This window comes from Carcharodon carcharias, chromosome 13 (assembly GCF_017639515.1).
Source record: "Carcharodon carcharias isolate sCarCar2 chromosome 13, sCarCar2.pri, whole genome shotgun sequence".
Classification (NCBI taxonomy): Eukaryota; Metazoa; Chordata; class Chondrichthyes; order Lamniformes; family Lamnidae; genus Carcharodon; species Carcharodon carcharias.
Window position 1 is genome coordinate 102,808,270 of NC_054479.1, and position 23,509 is coordinate 102,831,778.

At 42.2% G+C, this 23,509-nt stretch overlaps 1 protein-coding gene across 6 annotated transcripts in view; it reads left to right on the top strand.

Moving 5' to 3' along the window:
* Nucleotides 1-9,852: 9,852 nt before the first annotated feature.
* Nucleotides 9,853-23,509, top strand: part of lamb4 (laminin, beta 4) — a 155,859-nt gene continuing 142,202 nt past the window's right edge. The window contains exons 1-3 of one of the 6 annotated variants that reach the window (XR_005944939.1): nt 9,884-9,918; nt 11,714-11,794; nt 15,277-15,339. Coding sequence is in view for 3 of the 6 variants with exons in the window: in XM_041203598.1 (XP_041059532.1) it covers nt 11,791-11,794; nt 15,277-15,339 (67 nt within the window). In the remaining 3 variants the exon portion in view is untranslated. Of the gene's footprint in view, nt 9,923-11,713; nt 11,795-15,276; nt 15,340-23,509 lie in introns of those variants that run through there. The other 5 variants (XM_041203600.1, XM_041203599.1, XM_041203601.1 and 2 more) reach the window with 5 other exon arrangements.

The window sequence follows — 23,509 nt, forward strand, 5'->3', positions numbered from 1 at the left end:
TTCAGAGAGTTGCTGGCCAATCAGATTAGCCGACAGCTCTCTAAGCCAGGACTTCCTCCCAGCTGAGGGGCGAAAGACCCACCCAAAGCCAATTAACATTTGTTGGGGCGTTAAATGGCTGCAAACCAGACAGTATCGACGGGGATGTGTTCTCCGGCGACTCTTCAGATGGCGGAAAGGGAAAACCCACCATCCAAAAAATCCTGGCCCATGTGTTGTAGGAACACAAAAGGAGTTCCAGGATTTTGACAGCAACAGTGAAGAATCTATTCTGGAAATGGGAACAGCTTAAAAAAAATTGATCTACAATGTTTCTTTTTTCAATGACCGTAAATGGGAATAATTACATTGGTTAATGATAAATAAATTGCACCAGAACAGGAAAGGGTAGAAAGAGGTAATGTTAAAAAAAGGTGAAGAATTACACTTAACATTAGTATGAGTTGGAAACCTTTTGCAACATATGATATTAACCATTTTTGAGACTGGAGTGGTCCAAAATTTGAAAGTGAAACCCAGACGTTACTGACATTCAATGATTGTTAAGAAAAGCTCAGCTCTTGTATTCAAAGTCTAGTGTCGGGTTGCCAAGGATCACTAAAACATCATTAATACTCTCTAGTGGCATTTTGCAGACATTCCAAGATGCAATTCATTTGAAAGCCTGAAAATATTTTCTGCATAACTCTCAGGCTACTTGTTCAGCCAAACTTACCCTTCATGCCCCGCACCACCCCACACCCCCACCCCCCCCAACCCCGACACCACCCCTCCCACCCCCCCAACCCACCCCCTTCCCATTGCAGCATCAACTTACTTATTGAATAATTTTTCCCTCCACAACCCAGGCTTGAGTATTGGAGGGACCGCTCTTTATATGTAGATTGATAGTCTTAAACTTATCATTTACTGGTTTAAACTTGAATTCTTTGTCCCACTTTGGCAATGTAATTTAAAGTAATGCTATGGATTTACCTTTCTCCATTGCCTTTAATGCTTTCCTTTAACAATTCTGCTTGGAAGAAGCAATGGCACTGGATGTATGCTGAGTGGCAGAACCACCAAGAGCGGTTCATGGCTCAGTCTTAGCGAGTTCTGAAGAACACAGCTGCTCTCAAGGACCTGTGTCAGATTGATGAGGGACCCAATAAGATGGGGGGAGAATGCTTTAGCTTGACAGGTCTGTCAAGCAACCTCTGGCTGGGAGAGACAGAGGGAACCCCACCCCTTCCCCCCAATTACTATGAACACATGGAGAAAAAAGGCAGAGGGATGAGGCACAGGTTATAAAAGTCAGTCTGGAAGGGTCTTCAAAGGGAAAGGCTGGAGGGGCTGGGGTTGTTCATTGTCAGACTAATGATGACTGAGCTGATGTACACCTTGGACTGTTTCAATGTTGGACTGATAAAAGCAAGCATTCAAAACATCACTAATTCAGAGCAAGGCATCATGAATCATTTCTCTTATCCATGAGGATGGGTTTGAAGTAAAATTAAGTAAATGAGATTTGCTTTATCACTGTGACTCTATCTGTTCACTTGCTTACAACACAATGATTTCTATCTGACCTCATCAGAGCCGAGCGAACGGGAATGGGTGGAGTAAGGTAGGGAACTAGGAGGAGAGTAGATGAGGAAAGGGGCAGGCGGACAGGGAATGGAAAGAGAGCTGACACAAGTGGGAACAGGGAACAAAAACAGGGAAACTGCCTCAGCAGGGGAGGGAGAACCTCAGTGTGAGGTTCTAGTGGCCTCACCCACCTCCCACAAGATCTAAGGCATGGGTTGGTTGCTGAATTGTGTTCCCTTACATCCTTCAAAAGGGAACTGGTTAAATAATCAAAGAGAAAAAAACTACAGAGTTATGGAGAACGAGCAGGGGAATTGGGCTAATTAGATAACTTTCAAAAAGCCAGCACAGGCATGATGAACCCAATAGGTTCTATTCCATGAGCTCTGGAACAAGGGCCAGATAAAAAAAAAATTGTGGCAAGTTCCTTATTTGTGAAAATTATCAATATTTTGTCAGTAATCATTGTTCACAGTCTGAAGTGTTTTGAATGTAAATAATGGTGCAGCACCACCTGGTGACAAAGGATAGAAAGAGCATGCAAGTTGAAAATTATTTCTTTAAATTTCCAAGCCAGTCACGCATGGTGTTACTTATAACTCAATAATATAAACTTCAAGCACCATCCACAGATGCAATTCTGATGTTATGCTATGACCCACATTGTTTCAATCTCCTCTGTTGCCTTTGTTTTTTTTTGTTCTTTATAGGGCTATCTCACTCCTTAGTGTCAGTAGGAAAAGCTTTTCTAGGATAATGCTAGGATAAGGCTCCATATAATTTATACACTGAGTGTGTCCAGAAGAACAGTGTTGTTTCCATGCTGGCAGATTTACAGTGGACATGATCTTCTCCACACATCAGCTACAAGAGAATTGTGGGGACCAGGATGTACTTCCTTACCTTCCATTCACAGATCTCACAAAAGCATTCAACACCATCAGCACAGCTGTTACAAGATTTTCTGGAAATTGGCCATCTATCAAGGCTCATCAGTCTAATCTGCTCCTTCCTCGGCAACATGCATTGTGTAATTTGACAGCACCATTTCCGACAGTTTCAGGGTGAAGAAGAGTAAAACAGGGCACGTCCTCACCCTCTCTTTGGTATTTTTTCCCCCTATGCTCCTGACCTTTGCCTTCCCTAGAGATATGGAAGGAATTTACCTGCACACTCAGCCTGGTGGCAAGCTCTACAATGTATCCTGACTAAAATCAAAGACAAAAATATATCATGCTTTGATTAGAGAAATCATCTACACTGATGATACTGTGCTAGTTGTTCACATGGAAACTCAGCTACAAAGACTTATGAATTGTCTCTCCCATGCCTGTAACTTGTTAACCCTGACTACAATCGTCAAGAAACACCTTCGGTCTGTCCGCAGCATGACCCAGACCTCCCCGTCGCTTGCCGTTTCAACACTCCACTCTGCTCTCATGTCCACATGTCCGTCTTTGGCCTGCTGCAATGTTTCAGTGAAGCTCAACGCAAACTGGAGGAACAGCAGCTCATCTTCCGACTAGGCACTTTACAGCCTTCCAGACTTAACATTGAGTTCAACAACTTCAAATCATGAACTCTCTCCTCCATCCCCACTCCCTTTCCGATAATTTTCCAATAATTTATAATATTTTCATATATTTTTCTTTTCCCACCTATTTTTAAATTTATTTCGATCTATTGTTTTATCTCCACCTTTTAGCCCATTTCGATCCCTTCCCCCCACCCCACCCCCAATAGGGCCATCTGCCACTTGCTTGTCCTGTTTTCTACCCTTAATGTCAGAATTAGCACATTCCTTAGATAATATCACCACCGTCAACACCCCTTTGTCCTTTTGTCTGTGACATCTTTGGCAATCTCTTCTTTGCCTCTACCTATCACTGGCCCTCTATCCAGCTCTACCTGTCCCACCCCCCTCAACCAGCTTATATTACACCACATTTCTATATTTCTTTAGCTCTGATTAAAAGTCATAAGGACTCGAAACGTTAACTGTGTTCCTCTTGGCAGATGCTGTCAGACCTGCTGAGTTTTTCCAGCTATTTTTGTTTTTGTCAAGAAAACTGTGGTTATGGGCCAGGGTGTCACATCTCCATCCCTGATCACTCTGAATAACACCCCACTGGAAATGGTTAGCAAATTTTGTTATCTTGACTTCACAGTAACAGACAAACTGTCTCTCGATGCAGAACTTGATGTGCGTTTTTGGAAAGCAGCTACCACTTTCAGCCATCTCATGAAATGTGCATGGGATAACATCAAGCTGACTCTTAGGAGCAAGAAGCTGGTTTTATGAGGCCTGTGCTCTCACAACTTGCTGCATGGCTGTGAAACATGGACGACTTGCAGGTTTCAAGAAAGAAAATTCACCAACTTTCATCTTCGCTGTTTGTGGCACATTCCTGGAAGCACATGGAAGGACAAAATCAGGAATGCGGCAGTCCTCTCCAAAGTAAATCTCCCAAGTATGTTGGCACTCATCAAACAGAGGCAACTTCACTGGCTCGGGCACTTCGTAGGATGGAAGGCGGTTGCATGCCTCAGGATTTTCTGGATAGAGAGGTAGCCAGAGCCAGACAACCAGTAGGATGCCAAAAGCCCCACTTTAAGGATGTTTGCAGGAATGACATGAAGGCCCTAAACATTGATTCTTGCACTTGGAAGACACGAGCTGATAACAGAGGAAAATGGCAACATCACCTGTGGGGTGGCATGTGCCACCATGATGATCAGTGGCTACAGCGACTTGGCAACAGGTGCCAAAACTGAAAACAATAATCCACAATGACACCGATAACCACTTCAAATGTGACACTTGTGGCAAAAGCCTGCCTCTCGCCAAGTTGGTCCGCTTAGCCATCAGTAAAAGTGTCCCATATGAAGCTATCCCATCCCCAACAGATTTAATTTGCTGCATGTCCATCATCTTACACAGATGGCAGGGTGCTGATGATGCTACAGCCTACTCAGCAATCTTAATATCTAATTGATGCATTCAAATAATGGTCAGGGCCACTGATTTAAAGTGACTGAACTAAATCAAATCCAATTTTATTATTTGGTACACCTGGGTTTTTAAGCAATTTTAATCCATGATTCTTGCCACTTTTTGTTAAAAATTGAATAGCTGGCTTATATTATAGTCTCAATAATCCAGTTCTACTTCACTACCACCTTTCTCGACTCCTCCACTACCTCTGAATTGTCATGTTGCTTGTCTGGATGAGCAGAAATCCTTTCAATTAAACATTGGGGAGGCCAAATCCATTGTCCTCAGACCCCACCACAAAATCCATTTCTTGGTCCTCTCCCTAGCAATTGACTGTGGCTGAGCCAGACCACTTGCAATTGTGGTGTCCTGTTACACCCCAATATCACTTAATTCCCTCAAAGATCAAAAATTTGTCTATCCCAGCCTTAAATGTGTTCAACAATGGAGCATCCACAACTCTCTGAGCTAGAGAATCCCAAAGGTTCACCATCCTGTGAATGAAGTAATTTCTCCACATCTCAGTCCTAACTGATCGGTCCCTTATCCTGAGATGGTGACCCTGTGTTTTAGAATCCCTGATCAGTGGAAGCAATCTCTCAGTGTCTACCCTATCAAGACCCTTCAGAATTTCAAGATGCGCTTCTGACCCTATATCCTCCACATTTATTTCCAGATAAATAACATCACCTGTCTCTGCCCCAGCTCATCTGCTGCCGAAACCCTCATCAGTGCTGTTTTTTCCTCTAGATACCAATGCTTTCCTGACCAGCCTCCTACATTCCATCCATTATAAATGGATCCAAAACTCTGCTGCCCATTTCCTAACTCGTACAGTTCTCTTTATCCGTCACCCCTGTATTTGCTGACCTAGATTGACTTCTGGTCCTCAATTTTAATATCACATCCTTAATTTCAAATGCCTCCCTGGTCTCACCCCTCCCAATCTCTGTAACCTCCTCTAGCTCAGCAACACTTCATGACATCTGCGCTCCTCTAATTCTGGCCTCTAGTACATCTAGGCCTGAATTTTTCCCGCGTCAGGCAGGCTCAGTGGGAGCGGGCGGGGGCGGTCAGGAAGCCAACCACCGCCCACGATCGGCTCCGCACCACAATTTCATACGAGTGAGCCAATTAAGGAGCTGCCTCAGGGAGATTGAAGCGCTTTTTGAAAAAATTAATAAATGCAATAAAAATTCAATGAAACATGCCCCCTCATGTGACTGTGTCACATGAGATGGGACATATTTTTAATTTCAAAAGAAAGTTTTTATTTAATTTGTAATAGCGCTAGGAAACCTCAACCCGCTCGTGGATGAGGTGTCCTAAAAAATGTGAATGCCACTTGGCCTTTTTGCCTGCCCGCCAACCATTAGGTTGGACGGGCAGTGTAAATTTCAACTTGATTACCTTGTTAATGGCCTTAATAGGCCTTTCGATTATCAGCGAGCATGCAGCCAACTCCGGTGCGCACCCACCAAACGAAATATCACGACGGTGCACAGTGACGTTGGGACACACACTTAACGTCATCGCGCGTGATTTTACGTTCCAGTGTGTCGGGTGCATGCCTGCACGGTGATGGTAAACTTCTAACCCTAATTTTCATCACTCCACCGTTATGGCCATGCCATCAGCTGCCTAGGCTCTACGCTCCAGCATTTGCTCTCTAAACCTCTCAGCCTCTGTAATATTTTCTTCATTACAACACTAATAAAACCCTATCTCTTTGCCAACGTGGCCAGACATCCGGTTTTGTATCACGCCATTTTTTAGTTGTCTGGCCATTGTCAATGCCACATGGCTTCACATCTGGTATTTTGACCTGCAGTTTACTCACTTTAGTAAAGCACTGGCAGGGACCTGTGCTCGGTCCTTTCCTCATCTGCAGTGGCCTTGATGGGACAGAGAAGAAAGAGTCAGATTTGCTTCAACACTTTATTCACCCCCATTCTCTGCCACCACCCCACCACCCCCATCGCTCCAACAATGGAGAACCTTTGATCAGGATGGCATCATCACAAGCATGATGATGTCACCTAACCCACGTCGTTAATGTGATCAGTTTTGATAGCTTCCGGCGCAGACCACCCTACTCTTTTCCCAAACTTGCCAAAGCCCCTTCAACAGTACCCACTGTAAGAAATCACCATTTAATAATTTTATAAAATCCTAAGAAATGTATTGAATATTATAGGAAAGCTCCCCCTCTCTCCTATAAAGAAAGCTCCCATACCAGTTTCCTTGTGTGACAAACACAAGACAAGGAAGGCCATTATCTCAGCCAAGGACATGTCTCTAGCATGAGCAGTGAAACAAGACATTGCTCATACTGATAAGGGGGTGGGAATTGACTTCATGAGCCATACGTGAACCAACTGTCTGAAGATTAAACAGGACATCCTAAGAAAAGATGAGCCACAAGATGACTTAATGGACTTGCAATGGAAATAGGAGTGATCAGCTTAAATACTCTCTTGCCAATAGACCATTGATAGAAGCCTCCCAAAAATAAGGTATATAACCAGACTCTCTAGAGGTAAAAACAACACTTTGGACTGAAGATACCTTCTGGAGGTGAACCAATGCTGTCTCTAGCCTAACACCTTAGTTAGCTCAAGAAGACCAAAGAAATTAGAGGAATCTGCCATTTCAAACCCTTGCCTAGAAGAAATCGAAGAGTTTCCTTATATTCTGGTGCACCAGAGGAGACAAAGAAAAAGGAGAGAAGAAGACTGCAATTATCAAACAGACTGTCACTTTTTGGTATGGAGATCAGCTTCATCCACTCATTTGTCCAGTCTGGATCCAGTAAACCATTCTGACCTATTACTGATTCTATTTCTTTACTGCCTATTTAGATTACAAAAAACTTAAAAGGAAGAATTTTCCCCTTGTTGGGGGTGGGGGTTGTGGGGGGGGGGGGGGGGGGGGGGGGGGGTGGTGCGCGGAGTGCAAGAGTGGGCACGGGCAGGTGCACCTCCAATTGGCACCCCCCATCGAGGGCGCACCACCATTTTATGCGGGTGGGCCAATTAAGGCCCGCCCAGCGTGACATCCACCAGGAAGCGCTATGCGCTCCTTGTGTGGGTGGGGGTGTGGATTGCCTAAGCCGGGAATGTGCTTTTTTGAGCACCTGAGGCTAAGTGCTGCCTCAGGGAGATCTGTGCCAAATTCAAAAATCGTCAATGCACAAACATAAATTTCTCTGACATGTCCCCTCATGTGACACTGTCAGATGAGTTGGGACATGTCCATCACTTTTATTCAAACTTCTATAAAATTTTTAAAAATCTTCATGAAACCTCATCCCGCCCATGGATGAGGTTCCATGCTTTTTCTGAAGCCCGCCAAGTCTCCCGACCTGCCTGCCAATCTTAAGGTTAGACGGGCAGGTCCATTAACTACTTGAATTACTTTTTAAATGGCCTCAATTGGCCGTTGACAGGTCAGTGGGTGCGCCCCCACCGACCTGAAAATTGAAATGAGGTGGAGTGACATCCTGGAACTCCCTCCCCTATAGCAGTGTGGGTGTACCTAAACCAAATGGACTGCAATGGTTTAAGAATACGGCTCATCACCATCTGCTCAAAGGCAATTAAGGATGGGCAATAAATGCTGGCCTTGCCAGCAATGCTCACATCCTCAGAACAAATGACAAATGGCTTTGGTCACCTGTCCTAATATCTACTTATATGACTTAGTGTTGAACTTTGTTTAATAATCCTCCTCTGATGCACCATGGGATATTTTCCCACTACTAGACATTTGGTAGTGCAGAACTTGACTATTGCTGAAAAAATAGACTTTTTTGTCAAAGCTTTTAGTCTTGCACTCATCAGGCCAATTTGCAAGAATGTCAAATGTAAAGGAAACAATAATTATACTGTATGAGAAGAAAGTGATGATTCATTGGCAAGTGGGCTCTGATTGGTAGAGGTGTTGACATGGAGAATGCACCAGTTGATGGTGGCTGACAGTTAACTGCCAAACATTGCTTGCAATTTAAACCAAGCAGCTTGACTCTGATTGGTCAAGGTATTGCTCTGAGCAATGAGTCAGTGAATGGTGATCACTTATTTTGTTTAAGTGAAACAGGTGCAATGTGCATATATGTTCTTTCTGTCTGCAAAGTATCTTTTTGGCTTGACAGCAGCAATGTGCCCAGTCTACCTCAGGTTACCCTGGAATGGCCAGGTATCTCAAAACTTTGAGCAACAGGTTAAGCTAGCTGTTTCACACAACTACTATGCAGTAGCAATACAAGTGGTATTTGCTACTAACAGGATGCTGCCATCAAGCCAAAAAGACATTCTGCCTATCACACAAGTCAGTAATGTAGTATATGAATTTCAGTGCTAGTGTGATGCTAGGTATGTAGGCTGTACATCCCAAGACTGTCTGATCTTATCAAATAGCATGTCCATTCTGCTGTCCGCAATGGGCAAAGTACAGACCGTACCCAACCAGCCCGTGCTTGCAAAACTCAAAACACAGTGTCCAACATTAAATGTAATTCCATGATTGGACAACATTTCTAAATAATCCTCAGTGTGCTAAGAATTATGCTGACAGCCAATTTAAGATTGTCAGTCAGGCTTGCAGTGTGGTGCATTTGCATGTACTGGAAGCTACATATATTAACACACAGGGCCCTGTTCTTTGCAGACAGAAAGAACATTACACACATTGCACCTGTTTCAGCTAAATAAAATAAGTGATAGCCATTCACTGGTTCATTCCTCAGGGCAATGCCTTTCCCAATCAGCATCAAGCTGCCTAGTTTAAATTTCAAACAATGTTTGGCAGTTAACTCTCAGTCACTGTCAACTAGTGCATTCTCTATGGCAATGACTGTGCCAATCAGAGTCCTCTTGCCAACCAATCAGCACTGCAGTATAAATTGTTATTCCCTTTACATTTGGTATTCTTGCAAATTGTCCAGATGGGTGCAAGATGAAAAGCTTCCACAAAAAGAGTCTGTTTTCAGCCATATTTTTACTACATTAAAAGTGCAATATAAATGCAAGTTGTTCTTGTTAGTGGGATAGAAACTTAATAACGTTGATCTTGAGTGGAATTAATTGTTCTATGTTTATAAATAAATGATTGATCGAAAATCTAGAATTAAAATATACAAGTCCTATGTGCTGTTAACAACTGCCACAAGAGACAGCATGCAACAGAATTCTTCACAAGTCAACACTCTGATATCAAATACTTTTTCCTCCACACCCAGGTGCCCGAGGGCAACACTTTGTATTTAATTGAACGTTCCTCATGTGTGCTTTTACTTGCTGCACCTCATCTCCCTGATTAAGCCATACGCTTTACAAGAGGACGGGAAAGTCAAAGTAGGTGAACAAAATTACATATTTAAGTCTATTTAAGTAGAATAGATGTTTCTATAAACTTTAGATGAACGTTTTGCTTTATATTTGTGTTTAGCTTCTATTAACTTGGGAGTCTTTTATTCATGAGATTTAAATAAGTAGTTCATACAAGACATTGATTCTCAATAGCCCAAGCCAAAGTAACTATTTATAATTGCTTGATGTATTTTTCGCCGCAAAATGGAATAATAATAAATCAGCTACTCTTCTGTTATAAATTGTAAATATCTGTAAAATTCCTTGTGTATCTGGATTGTCAAAATCACTGGCTGACTGCAAACATATAAATTACATAAAATCCAATTGGATTTAAAAGATAAAAGCAATATATGGCATAAGATGTAGCTTGTTTAAATTATTAACTGACTTAAAATAAAAATATTAGGATGATATTGTGTGGAAATATTTGTCTTTTTGTTAAAATTAGTTTCTGCTTAACATACAGTGAAAATTCTGTAGTCAAAGTCTTCAATCAACTCCTAGAGTAAACAGTGACATAGTTCGCAGATTATCACAATAAATGTTGTGTTTTATACAAACTTTAATTTTGCCTTTATCTTGAAGTATCAAGTTTCCCATGTTTTGTAATAAAAAAAGGATGAGTAATATGTTTGTAATGTTAGTATAAAGCATCTGCACCTAATACTGATTACAGGATTCCCACCCAAGGATTACTGGCAAAGTCTGTTGGTCTGATATTAACTGTTCACCTAGCAGAAACCATGCAGATGGGTAGTTATAATGGCAGTGACTTATCCCCACAAATCCCACTGATTTCCTGCATCTTGCATTTTAGCCTCCTCTTTTGAGCAAGTGATTGGTATACATTACGAAAAGCAGTGAGGTCCTGCTTTAAATTTGCAGATCGAGGTCCAATTATGTTATCAGATTCTGACTGCAATTTTAAATTGAGGCCTGTGGAGGTAAAGCATCATGGCTTCTCCATCAGGCCAACCTGGGGGCAAAAGTAGCTGGGGCCAGATGAATCCCCGAAAAGCGAGGCCATTTTCTTTTTGTTTCCTTGTGAGCCAGTAGACACAGGTGTGCTCCTGCAGCTCCTCAAAAAAAAAAACACCCTGACCTCTGGCTTCGATCCAGCATCTGGAAACCATAGTGAGTGGATTTGAGGGGGTTTGTTCAATTATTGTGTGGACCCAGCTAATTGTGCATGTGTCAGTCACAGCATCTCTGCATTTTTAATATCATTATTGATTAAAAATATCCTTTGCTTTCTCTAAAAACATCAGTGTCAAGGAAAAGAATAAAAGGAAACTGGTTCTGGTAGAAATGATTTGTTGATAAGTCTTTATCTCAGTTTTGGTGTGATCTGACATTCCCTGGGCTATATCAACCAATAGTCCATTAATGGTCATCCAGACACAAGATGGTAAATAAATCAACCATTTAAAAATTGCAGTGGATAAAATGGGTTTCCAACAATGAAATAAACAGAGAACTGTTCAGAAATGATTCTTAGATATCAGATAACAGATTATTTAAAATATATTAAATTTGCAATGCTTAAAAATAAACATATAAACCATCATAAGATCTCCCACAACATGTATGTGTGTGACATTTAGCTTGGATCCGTTGCAGCCTTAATGGGGCAGCACTTTGTCTTTTATTGGCAACCAGCAAGCTGAGATAACTGTCACTGAGTACACATTACTGATACAGCTTCACAGTTGTAACAATTGTAATGGTAATAATTTACCACTTCTAAAAACATTGCTATTTCTTCCTTTACCAAAAGAGTGCCTAGATATTTCCAACTCGAGCCATGAGCTCCGATAGAAGAGCAGGGATTTTTAATATTGCTTGAACAAATTCATGGGTAAGTTTTATATATCATAAATTCTAACATCAAATTTTTCTGCGTTTATGTTAAAAATATCTTAGTCTGTCCCTCTGTCTCTTTTGATATCTCACCCTATTTCCTTGACTAAAAACGAGCCACTGAAGATAATTTTATTGTCAACACTTGTTTCAAAATGTTCCAAAGTTCATGCTTTAGGTTTTGTGAAGAACAGTTATAATTACTAGCAATTACTGAGGATTAAGATGCCCTGCTACTAAACAGATTAACTATGGAGAATCATATGAAAACTTGCAATAAATTTGTCCACAGCCCACAATATCATGGATGAATTCATGCCTTAGGCTTTTGAAAGCACTCAAAGATGCAGAATTTAATAATATCATGTTATTGTGAAACAATGTATCGAATTTATTGTATTAGCGATAAAATTTATCACGATAAACGTTGCAGTTGCTAAAGGAATAAAGATGGCAGTGGAACATATTTTATAAAGTATTCTGGAAACACTTTAGAAAGCAACATTTATAGAGGAGCCAATCAGCTGAAAGACCTTTTGATACACACCAATCAGCTGCCAGCATAAAGCAAAAATTGCTAGGAATTTTGAATATTTTTAATTAAGATTCAGTGAGATGCATAGGAAATACATACTGGAGGTACAGTTCTAAAATAATTACAAATATTATTCAATCTCCACATGGAGGCAGATAGATCTTAACTTGTGCACTAGAGTCAGGATTCTGATTTCATTTTTTCATTCATGGGAGGTGGGCATCGCTGGCTAGGCCAGTATTTATTGCCCATCCCTAATTACTGTTGAGAAGGTGGTGGTGAGCTGCCTTCTTGAACCGCTACAGTCCACGTAGTGTAGGTGCACCCACAGCGCTGTTAGGGAGGGAGTTCCAGGATCTTGACCCAGCAACAGTGAAGGAACGGCAATGCATTTCCAAGTCAGGATGGTGAGTGGCTTGGAAGGGAACTTCCAGGAAGTGGTGTTCCCATAGATCTGCTGCCCTTGTCCTTCTGGATGGTAACATGGGTTTTGAAGCTGATGTCTAAGAAGCCTTGGTGAATTCCTGCAGTGCATCTTGTAGATGGTACACACTGCTGCCACTGTGCATCGGTGGTGGAGGGAATGCCAATCAAGTGGGCTGCTTTGTCCTGGATGGTGTCGAGCTTCTTGAGTGCTGTTGCAGATGCACTCATCCAGGCAAGTGGAGAGTATTTCATCACACCCCTGACTTGTTCTTGTAGATGATGGACAGGCTTTGGGGAATCAGGAGAGGAATTAATTGCCACAGGATTCCTAGCCTCTGACATTGTCTTAAAGCCATAGTATTTATATGGTTTGCCCAGTTCAGTTTCCGGTCAATGGTAATCCCCAGAATATTGATATTGGGGGATTCAGCAGTTGTAATGCCATTGAATGTCAAGGGTCAATGGTTCAATAGGGATGATCATTGCCTGGTCCTTGTATTGCTTGCCACTTGTCAACCCAAGCCTGAATATTGTCCAGGTCTTGCTGCATTTGGACATGGACTGCTTCAGTATCTGAGGATTCATGAATGGTGCTGAACGTAATGCAATCATTAGCACTTATGATGGACGAAAGGTCATTGATGGAGCAGCTGAAGAAGTTTGGGCCGAGGACACTACCCTGAGGAACTCCTGCAGTGATGTCCTGGAGTTGAGATGATTGACCTCCCGCAATCACAACCATCTTCCTTTCTGCTAGAAATGACTCCAACCAGTGGAGTGTTTTCCCCCTGATTTCCATTCACTCTAGTTTTTTTTTTATTCATTCATGGGCATCACTGACCAGCCCAGCATGTATTACCCGTCCCTAGTTCAGAGGGCATTTGAGAGTCAACCACATTGCTGTGGGCCTGGAGTCATATGTAGGCCAGACTAGGTAAGAACAGCAGATTTCCTTCTCTAAAGGACATTAGTGAACCAGATGGGTTTTCACAACAATCATCAATGGTTTCAAGGTCATCATTATACTTTTAATTTCCAGGTTTCTATTGAATTCAAATTCCACCACCTGCCCTGGCAGTATTCGAACCTGGATCCCCAGACCATTACCCTGGGTCTCTGGATTATTAGTCCAGCAACAACACCACAATGCCATCACCTCCCCTAATTTTGCTAGGGCTCCTTGATGCCACCACTCAATCAAAAGCTGCCTTGATGTCAAGGGCAGTCACTTTCACCTCACCTCTGGAGTTCAGCCCTTTAGTCCATGTTTGCCACTCCCATTGTCTTTAATGGAAAAAAAAATCTTGTGTGTTGTAAAACTGGCTGTTAGTTCACGATCACCCATTTTACACTATTGCTTAAATACAAGATCTACCCCAGGGAGTCAAGACCAATTCTGGTCTTCAGTTGAAGTATTAGGAAAAGGCAAAGGCTAACAAATTCAAAATTAATTCTCTTTTAAAGTCATGCAGTCCACCCTGATTTTAATACTTTAATTTTAAATTTCTATATCCACATTTATAATGGAAACTTGTCATGCTGGTGGGGTGTATAATCATTGCGCAACAAACTTACATTGGATCTGGAAATTTACAATGGAATAGGTTGAGAGGGATTAGAAACAGATGTATGATCTTATTACTAGTCAATCTCTCATTGCATCAAGTGAGGGCACCTTTCTTGTGAAACAGGGTTAAAGGGCAGAGAGATAATTGAGTCAAAAAAGTAATTCCTGCTTTTATAAAATGCCTTTCACAACCTCAGGATGTTCCAAAGTGCTTTATATCCAATAAAGTAATTTTAAAGCTTGATCACTGTTGTAATATAGGAAGCTTGGTAGCAAATTACACACAGCAAGGCCCCACAAACAACAATATAATTTGCTTTAGTAATGTTAACTGATGGATAAATATTAGCCAGGACACCAACTATAAGTCCTGCTCCTCTTCAAATGATACCATGCGATCTTTCACCTGAGAGAGCCAAAGGTGCTTCAGTTTAAAGACTGATCCAAAAGACAGCACCTTTGGCAATGTAGCACACCATCAGCACTGTACTGGAATGTTAGCATAAATTTGGAATTCAAGCTTCTGATGTGGGGCTAGAACCCCTTGGTTCAGAAGCAAGTGCGTGACCAACGGAGCTACATTCAATCAAGGCAAAGTAGGGGAAAGGAGACAGATGATGGGGGTGGGGAGGGAGGAAAGGCAAAGTAGAGGAGAAAGGTGAAGAGGGAAGGGACATTTGTTCATAATTTCCATGTTTTAAGCCATTTTTATACTGATGCGCATTTGAGTTGGATCTCAAGAGTTTGACCTCCAGATGTTAGCTTACTGGGTTTACATTACAAAACCTGATTCCTTGTACTAGTAGAAAATTATTAGACCAAGTCCATCACATACAGGATTCCCCATTATCGACAGCTAAGTTGTGTTTATTGAAATCATGCACATTCAGTATGAAAAATCACATTATTGCTGTTGGTCAACGATATTCTCAGTTTTATGCTTTCCTTTCAGAAAAACTATTGCCGTTCCTGATCCTACACAAAGAGATGAGGCTACAGGTTGTCACATTTCTTGGTGAGTACGGAAAAAATGTAGCAACATTTGGTAATCAGTTTATTCACTTTTAGGCAGCTGATTTGCAATAAATCATTTTATTAGATATTTATCATTGCAAAGCATTGAAATTCTTATTCCCTATTCTGAGCCTGAGTAGAACTCCAGTTATAGATGAAGCTATACACGCCAGAAGCTCCTAGGTCTGTTTCCCAATGCATGCTGATCTGGCTGTGCGCAACTGGTGCAGCAGTTGAGACACAAGAAGTGGTCTCAACATGTTGGGCTAAGGAACAGAAAAGTTGGTCAAGGTTCCAGTATCCGATGGCTGTCCAACAAATCCTTTAACAGGCACCCACATGGCTGTCAGGTAAGAGCAGGATCAGCAGACAGGAAAGGGGTGGTAAGTTGTGCACCTCAATTTTCAGTCCGCTCCCACTTAATTTCAGCCTGGACACAGGAATAGAACCATTCCCCACAAAGCCCAAAATAATTTTGGCAGGATATGTGAAAATGTTTCAATTATAGCAAAGCAGAATGAAATGGAACTAAGGAAAGAGTAAAACATTAACATGGGTATGACAGGAAGTCCTACATGTTGCCGCTCTGAAATTCTACACCATGGAGCTGGATCATCCCCCCATCGGAGGGGGGGGGGGGGGTCAGGAACAGACACGTGTGGGCAGGTTCCTGATTGGCACCCCAAGTCGAGAGCACGGACCATTTTACGTGGGCGGGCCAATTAAGGCCCATCCAGCATGACTTCCGCCCTGACGCCCTGTGTGCTCTCTGTGCAGGCCAGGGCGGGTGGTGGGGGGAATTTCCTGAGCAGGTCTGCGCACTGTTTCACGCATGAGTGGAAGAGCTCACAGATTTCCCTGAGGCAAAGTGCTGCCTCAGGGAGATCCTTTCAACTTTAAAAACTGTGTTGAACAGAGAAAAAAAAAATTATTGACATGTCCCCTCATGTGACACTGTCACAGGAGCTGGGACATGTCAATGATTTTTATTTATAAATTTCATAAACATTTTTAAAACCCTCATGAAACCTCATTCCGCCCATAGATGAGGTTTCATGTTTTTTTGAAAGCCTAACTGGGCTCCAGCCTGCCCGCCAACCTTCAGGTTGTACGGGCAGGTCCATTGCTTACTTCAATTACTTCTTTAAGGGCCTTAACTAGCTATTGACAGGTCAGCGTGTGCGCAGCCGACTCGGCTCCTCGCCCGCCGACCTGAAAATGTAAATGACACGGGGTGACGTCACGCCGCCTCATTTTACACATCAGCGAGAGGGCCCCACCCCCACTCACAGACCTAAAAATTCACCCTCATGTGCGATAACTTAAATAACAATTAGCTCCACAAAGTTGTTGCTGTGTTTTGTATCTTTGAGGACAACATAAAAATGACTGCTTCCTCTTGAACAATGTAGACTTCTATTTATCTTTGAGGGTGAAAGATACCTGCCTAATTACATTATTGTACCACCACAGATACATTAATTGGGACTTCCTAGTTTAACCACGTTTAACTCAGTAACATTCTCAGCACCTTCACAACACTTATTTCATTCACTACAACTGTTGCTATTTCACTTGCATTACAAATGTAGACTACATTTCTGGCCTATCAGCACGACAATGGCACAAAACAATTATCGGTATCAACAAAGGGAAGTAAGCTGGACATACACTGCGACTAGCAGCAGTCTGCCAAACAAGAGAATAGGGGTACAAATGTTGGTGGACAAGTATCAGAGGGAAATAGGCATTCCAGTAATAACCTGTCCATTTGTTGAAGATATTCTGTGTGTGTTTCTGCATTACTATCTTCCTTCCACCATGCTTATTCACTCTCTGTCACAATAGTCAACTGAGTGTGAATAAAAATAACCATCAGAGTTTCATCCAATTAGCTGCACTGCAATCATCAGATAAGCAGACTTTTAAAAAGAAACATTTATATTTAATAACTTACCTTTGATTTCATAACAATTGCATCTCATTGTGATTTGAATTGGTTATCCATTTCTCTCACTTCTTTAATATCCGAGGGCTGAGCCAATAAATATCTAAAGAAATGAAGCCCAGTATGAATAAAAATGCTATTTCATTTTATGAATGGGAGTTTTAATTAAATTGCATTAATAATAACACTTGCATTTTTAAAAATGTTGCTTCACAGCAGGAAAAATGGACCCCGAGTCAAAGGAGGGGATATTGGGAGAGGTGAGCAAGAGTTTAGTAAAAGAGGTGGACCATAAGGACGGAGAGTGCAGAGGCAGAGGGGTTAGGGAGGAAATTCCAATTTGAGGGTTGAAGGCACAGCTACCAATTTTGGGATAAAGGAAGTTGGGAGGATTTGAAATTTGCAGTACCAGAGGGAGCAGAATTTTGTGGAGAACAAGAGTCAGAGCTGATTTTGGATGAATTCATGTTTTTGGAGGGCAGTGTCACAATCCCCGTAGAGACCGATAACTTTTAAGAAAATAGAAATGTAGAAACATTGGGCAGGATTTTCAAGTTGTTGGGCAGGCGGGCGCAGGAGCGGCCAGGAAACAGTCTGCTGCCAACCGTGAATTCACGCTGGCTGGCCAATTAACAGCCGGCCAGCATGAAAGACTCACTGAGAAGCTCAGCGCTGCCCGGGTGGGGGCGGGAGGAGTGCGAGTGCAAAAGTCTGTGCGTGCGCGGGGGAGCTCACACAGAAAGCTCCCTGAAGGCAGGGAGCTGCCTCAGGGAGCTGAAGAATATTAAAATCAAAAATAAACATTCTGAAAATGTGAAAAACATGTGTCCACAGAGGACTCACTGACATGAACATAAACGTTATAAAAATTAAGTCAAAAAGTTTTTTTTTTAAATTAAAGTTGGAAACCTCATCCTGCCCGTGGATGAGGTTTCCTAAAAAAGTCCAAAAGCCACCTGGCCAAATCACCCACCCAACAACCGTAAGGTTGGACGAGCAGCAAAAAATTGGTTTAAATTAATTGATTAATGGCCTTCACAAGCCTCTTAATTGTTGGCAGGCGTGCTACTGATTCTCGCACACACTCGCCAGCTGAAATATTGCACAAGTGCCTGATGACATTCGACCTACATCATCGCGTGCTATTTTACACCTGATCGGGTCAGACGCTCGCTGGCCAGCGGGCTTAAAATCCTGCCTGTAGAAAATAGGAGGAGGAGTAGGTCATTCGGTCCTTTCAGCCTGTTTTGCCATTCAATAGGATCATGGTTGATCCTCTATCTCAATGCTGTACTCCTGCTCTCTCCCCATATCCCTAGATGCCTTTAGGGTCTAGAAATTTATCTATTTCCTTCTTAAATATATTCAGTTACTTGGCCTCTACAGCCTTCTATGGTAGAGAATTCCACAGGTTCACCACCCTCTTTGAATGATGATGTTTCTCCTCATTTCAGCCTTAAATGACCTACCTTGTATCCTCAGACTGTGACCCCATGTTCTAGACTCCCCATCCAGCGGAAACATCATTCCTGCATCCAGGCTGTCCAGCCCTGTCAGAATTTTATACATTTCAATGAGACCCCCTCTTCCTAAAGGAATTGGGCAACAAGATTTCAAGTTTTAAGACTTTTACAGCGACAAACAAACTAAAGACAACATTAAGTAAACGTTACCTAGTGAGTAACCAAAATTCTAAACTACAGAAAAGAAAGCCCTCATTAATGTCTTAACATGACTGATAACCACATGCTGCAATATACTTTACAGCACACTCTCCACAGGATTACAGTCTTTATAGGAAACAGTCCACAGCCACTCCTAGCTTCCAATGGGTTTACGTCTCATTTCGCTGAATTGTAACATCAAATGACCATTGAAAGGTGCTTTCCTCAGTTTTCAAGAGAATTCCCGACCAGCAGTAAAGTTCACTCTGTCAATTTCTTTTCCTGGCCTCACCAAGGCAAATCTTCAGAGACTTTAGAGTGTTGTGGGATGAGCCTCTTTGACTGGGGACTGTCCTCCCTCCCACATTTCACCTGGTAGCTTGCTTTCTCTCTCCCTCTCCCTCTTTCCCTTTCTGTCCAAAAACCCGGAGATCAAACGTCGATCCATGGTCATCCCAGCTGTTCTTGTCTTTGTTTTCAGGTATGAAATACAGAATGTACATTTCAGTAGCATCTGATCTGGGCCCCTTTGTCTTCAAGGGAACCAAGCCACGCTTGTTGTTGAGCAGAACTCAAAGCAGATCATGTGACACTCTTCATACCTCCTTTTTTCCTTGAATTAAAAAGGCAGCTCAAAACATAATCATCTATAAAAATCTCATATTCATAACAGTAGATACTAAGAGGCTGGCCAGGCGAGCTTTGAAATAGTCTGGATGTGAGAAAGATATGCACACTTGTGACTTTGGGAAGCTAAATGCAATGCAGAACTTTAAAAGAATGGAGTTCCTGTATGTAAGATTAAGAAAACATAGTAGTTAAATATTCTTCTTCAGTTCTCTGCTCAAAAGCTGATCCAACCCACAGTGCCATGACTTCCACCACAGTTAGGGCAAGGAGGCAGGTCCCAAATCCACCCCACCCAGAACAAGGGTCAAACCTGATGCTGTTGGCACCAATCTGATCCACACAGGCTGTCCAGCCAACTGAGCCAACCAGCTCCCCAGGGAGTCCAGGTTGCTGTGGTAACATACACTTTCACATGCAAGTTGCAGCCTGGAACTACAGATATTGATGGTAGAGACTCCAGTTCCCTCCATCACATGGTTGACCAGAAATCTCTCCTGCTCTTACCACCTGCCATTTGCATGTATTCAGCCATGTTATGAGTGCACCTTGCTTGGCCATCAAGTCCCTGAGTGGGACTCGAATCCCAGACTTCTAGCTCAGAAGCAGGAATACTACCCACTGCACCACAACACCTCATTCCATTAAACATTTTGGCAGTTGGCTTATCAACATCCAGGCATGCAACGCCTGAAGAATATGGCAGCAAGAAGAGTTATAAAATTAAAATACTTATTTGCAAAACTAAAAGCCATTGTGTGCTGATGAAATATTCCCAATGGGAAAGAGAAAGAAATATTATGGCTTGCTGTAAAAGTGACCATTTGGCATAGACAACAACTGCAAAAATTTACATTTATATGGAGACTTTGACGTGGTAAAACATTTTAAAAAGCTTCACAGGAGCATTATCAAACTAACTTTGACATCCGCCTAAGGAGATATTGAGGAAGATGACCAAAAGCTTGGTCAAGAACATAGGTTTTAAGAAGATGAGTAAGGTAGAGAGAAAATAATTTAGGAAGAGAATTCAAGACCTTAAGACATAGGCAGTTATGGCGCTGCTGCCAATGCTTGAGCAAAGAAAATCAGGAATGCAAAAACAATCAGAATTAGAGGAGCATAGAGATCTCAGAGGGCTGTAGGGCTTGAAGAAGTTACAGAAATAGGGAGGATCAAGGCAATTGAAGTCACTGAGTTGCCGGAGTGGTAGTATTAATTAGCAAGCCAAATTTTGCAGTAGAAATAACATTAAGGTTAACAGAACTCACCATTGTATGCATGGAACTTACATAGAAATCAGACAGAATGTGGTGGCATCCACACACAGCAGTTAAACATGGATATCCATAAGTTGCTATGTTCCTTCATTAACTTCTCAAAATCAACATCTGGCCTAGGGACTCATCTTCAGATATATAGGATGGCTTGGAGTTGTTGTACTCACCTCATTGATGTGCATAAACTGGTCAGAAAAAGTTGGGCCTTCTCCATTCCAATGTCAGTTCCCTTTGAATGGTGCAATGAGTCTTAGTTCCTGTCAAACAACGTTTGATTTTGAATATTAACTTTCACAAGTCTGGAATCTCATTCCTTCAAATTTTATTATGGTTGGAGATTTTTTAAAGTAAAAATGTATTATTTTAATTTTTTTCTCTGTCTCTTTTATCTCTCTCTTTTTTCTTTCTCTCTCTTCATTTTGCTTTCTGTGCCTGATTTGACATTGAATTCAATATCTGACACTTACTGACTCACACTCTGTGCCGCTCAGTAACAATTCTACAATGTAATTGGATAAGGAGAAACACTGTTGCTTGTTCTGTCCACATAGGTCCCAGATGCTGTGTGCAGAATGCTGTGCTTTTTGATAGTTGGCTGACGGGAATTTGCAGTCCAAAAGACCGTAGAAAGTTTACGGGGAAATGCAAATGTAACAAACTTCATAGATGAGAGCGAAATCCAGCCCAATCTTGGAAAACTAATGCATCCCAATTTGAAATAATTCCTTGATCTCAGTAGGGGCCAGTCATTTGCTAGAACCTGTCATGGCAGACTGTTTGTCTGTATTTGCTGAATAGGGGTTGCAATAATACTTAAATTTAATTTACCTTGAGGGGAACATATGTCCAACTGTGTCAGTGAAATACATACATGTTTAACTTCATGGGCAGAATTCTTCACTCGTGGGGCAGGAGCGTGCCTGACACGAACGGGAGAAAAATAGCGCGCAATGACGTCGGGCGAGCATCCTGAAGTCATCAGGCACTCATGTGATATTTCGGTAGGCGGGCGCGCGTGGGAGTCGGCAGCACACCCGCTAACAATTAAGAGGGCTGTTACGGTTGGCAGGTAGGTGAAAAGGCCAAAAGGCCTTTGGGTTTTTGAGGAAACCTCATCCACCAGCAGGATGGGGTTTCTGGTGTTAAAAATAAAATAAAAATGTTTAAACCTCATTTCTAACATGTCCCTGCTCATGAGAAAGAGTCACATGAGGGGACATGTTTACCTTAATTTTTAAATCTTTATTTTTAACGTTAGAAATCTTCAGCTCCTTGACACAGCTCTGTGCCTTCAGGGAGCTTTCTGTGAGCGCACCCATACACATGCGCTGACTTCCACGCTCGACCTTCCCCACCCCTGACCCAGGCAGTGCTGAGCGTTTCAGCGCGTGATTCACGCTAGCTGGCCATTAATTGGTCAGAGCCCGATCACGGACAGCGGGCCATTGCGCGGCCATTCCCAGGCCAGCCCACCACGCCCATCCGATGAAGGGAAAATACTCCCCCATGAAGCTGATCCACACATAAACCCACTATTCAGTCATCCCTGCTGATGTTTCAAAAAATTGAAATGTTAAACATCAGTTGGTTGGTCTTGTTGCCCCACCCCTGATTCCTGCTCCATGCTGTCAGGCCCAGCAAGTGAGTGCCAACACCGTGGCCATTAGGAAAATTGTTTTAAATAGGCTGGTCAGCTTAAAGTTTCTCCACTTGAATCAGAAAATAACACTGAGTGATTTCTGAGGCTGCAGTTTTGCTGAATGCTTGCAAAACGTTTTGCAAAGCATTACAGGAGTTTTATGTCAGTCCTACATTAATAACATTTATTAGCTGAGGGGCTGCAGTTTTCTGAACAAGCTGAGCCATGCTGAGGAGAATTTCTATCAATGGACTGTTTACCTAAGCCTTTCTTAGCTTGGTGAAACCTGTCATTTAGATTCGCATTGCCAGGAACAAATAATTCACTTGGTCTTGGAAGTTTCTTTTATGCAGTTTATTTTAAGTTTTGCAAACAGCTATTAGCAGTGGGATTTTACCCCCCAAAACAGGCTGGTTTGGTTCGGGTGGGATGTGAAAATGTTAAAAATCTGAAACCCACCACTTCCAGTTTTAAGATAAGCAGGGTGATGGGTGGGCAACCGGGTCCACTCGCAGGAGGTGGGTTTGTTATTTAAACATTATAACGAGGCTGCGTGCCTCGGAATGAGCCACCATTTTAAGCCATGTTCAGCCAAGTTCTCAGACCTCAGGAAACCTGGCAGTTAAAGGGAGGTGAGGATCATCAGATTCAGGAGTTCAATAACCTGCTGGATCCAGTTTACCTTCTTCACCTTCCCCTCACTATTAGACAAACCCCACTTTTTATGAAACAAAAACAAAAATAGCTGGAAAAACTCAGCAGGTCTGACAGAATCTGCCGAGAGAAATACAGTTAATGCTTCAAGTCCATATGACTCTTATCAGAACTAAGAAAATATCGAAATGAGGTGAAATGTAAGCTGGTTGAGTGGGGTGGGACAGGTAGAGCTGGATAGAGGGCCAGTGATAGGTGGAGGCAAAGCAGAGATTGCCAAAGATGTCATAGACAAAAGGACAAAGGGGTGTTGAAGGTGGTGATATTAGCTAAGGAATGTGCTAATGGTGACATTAAGG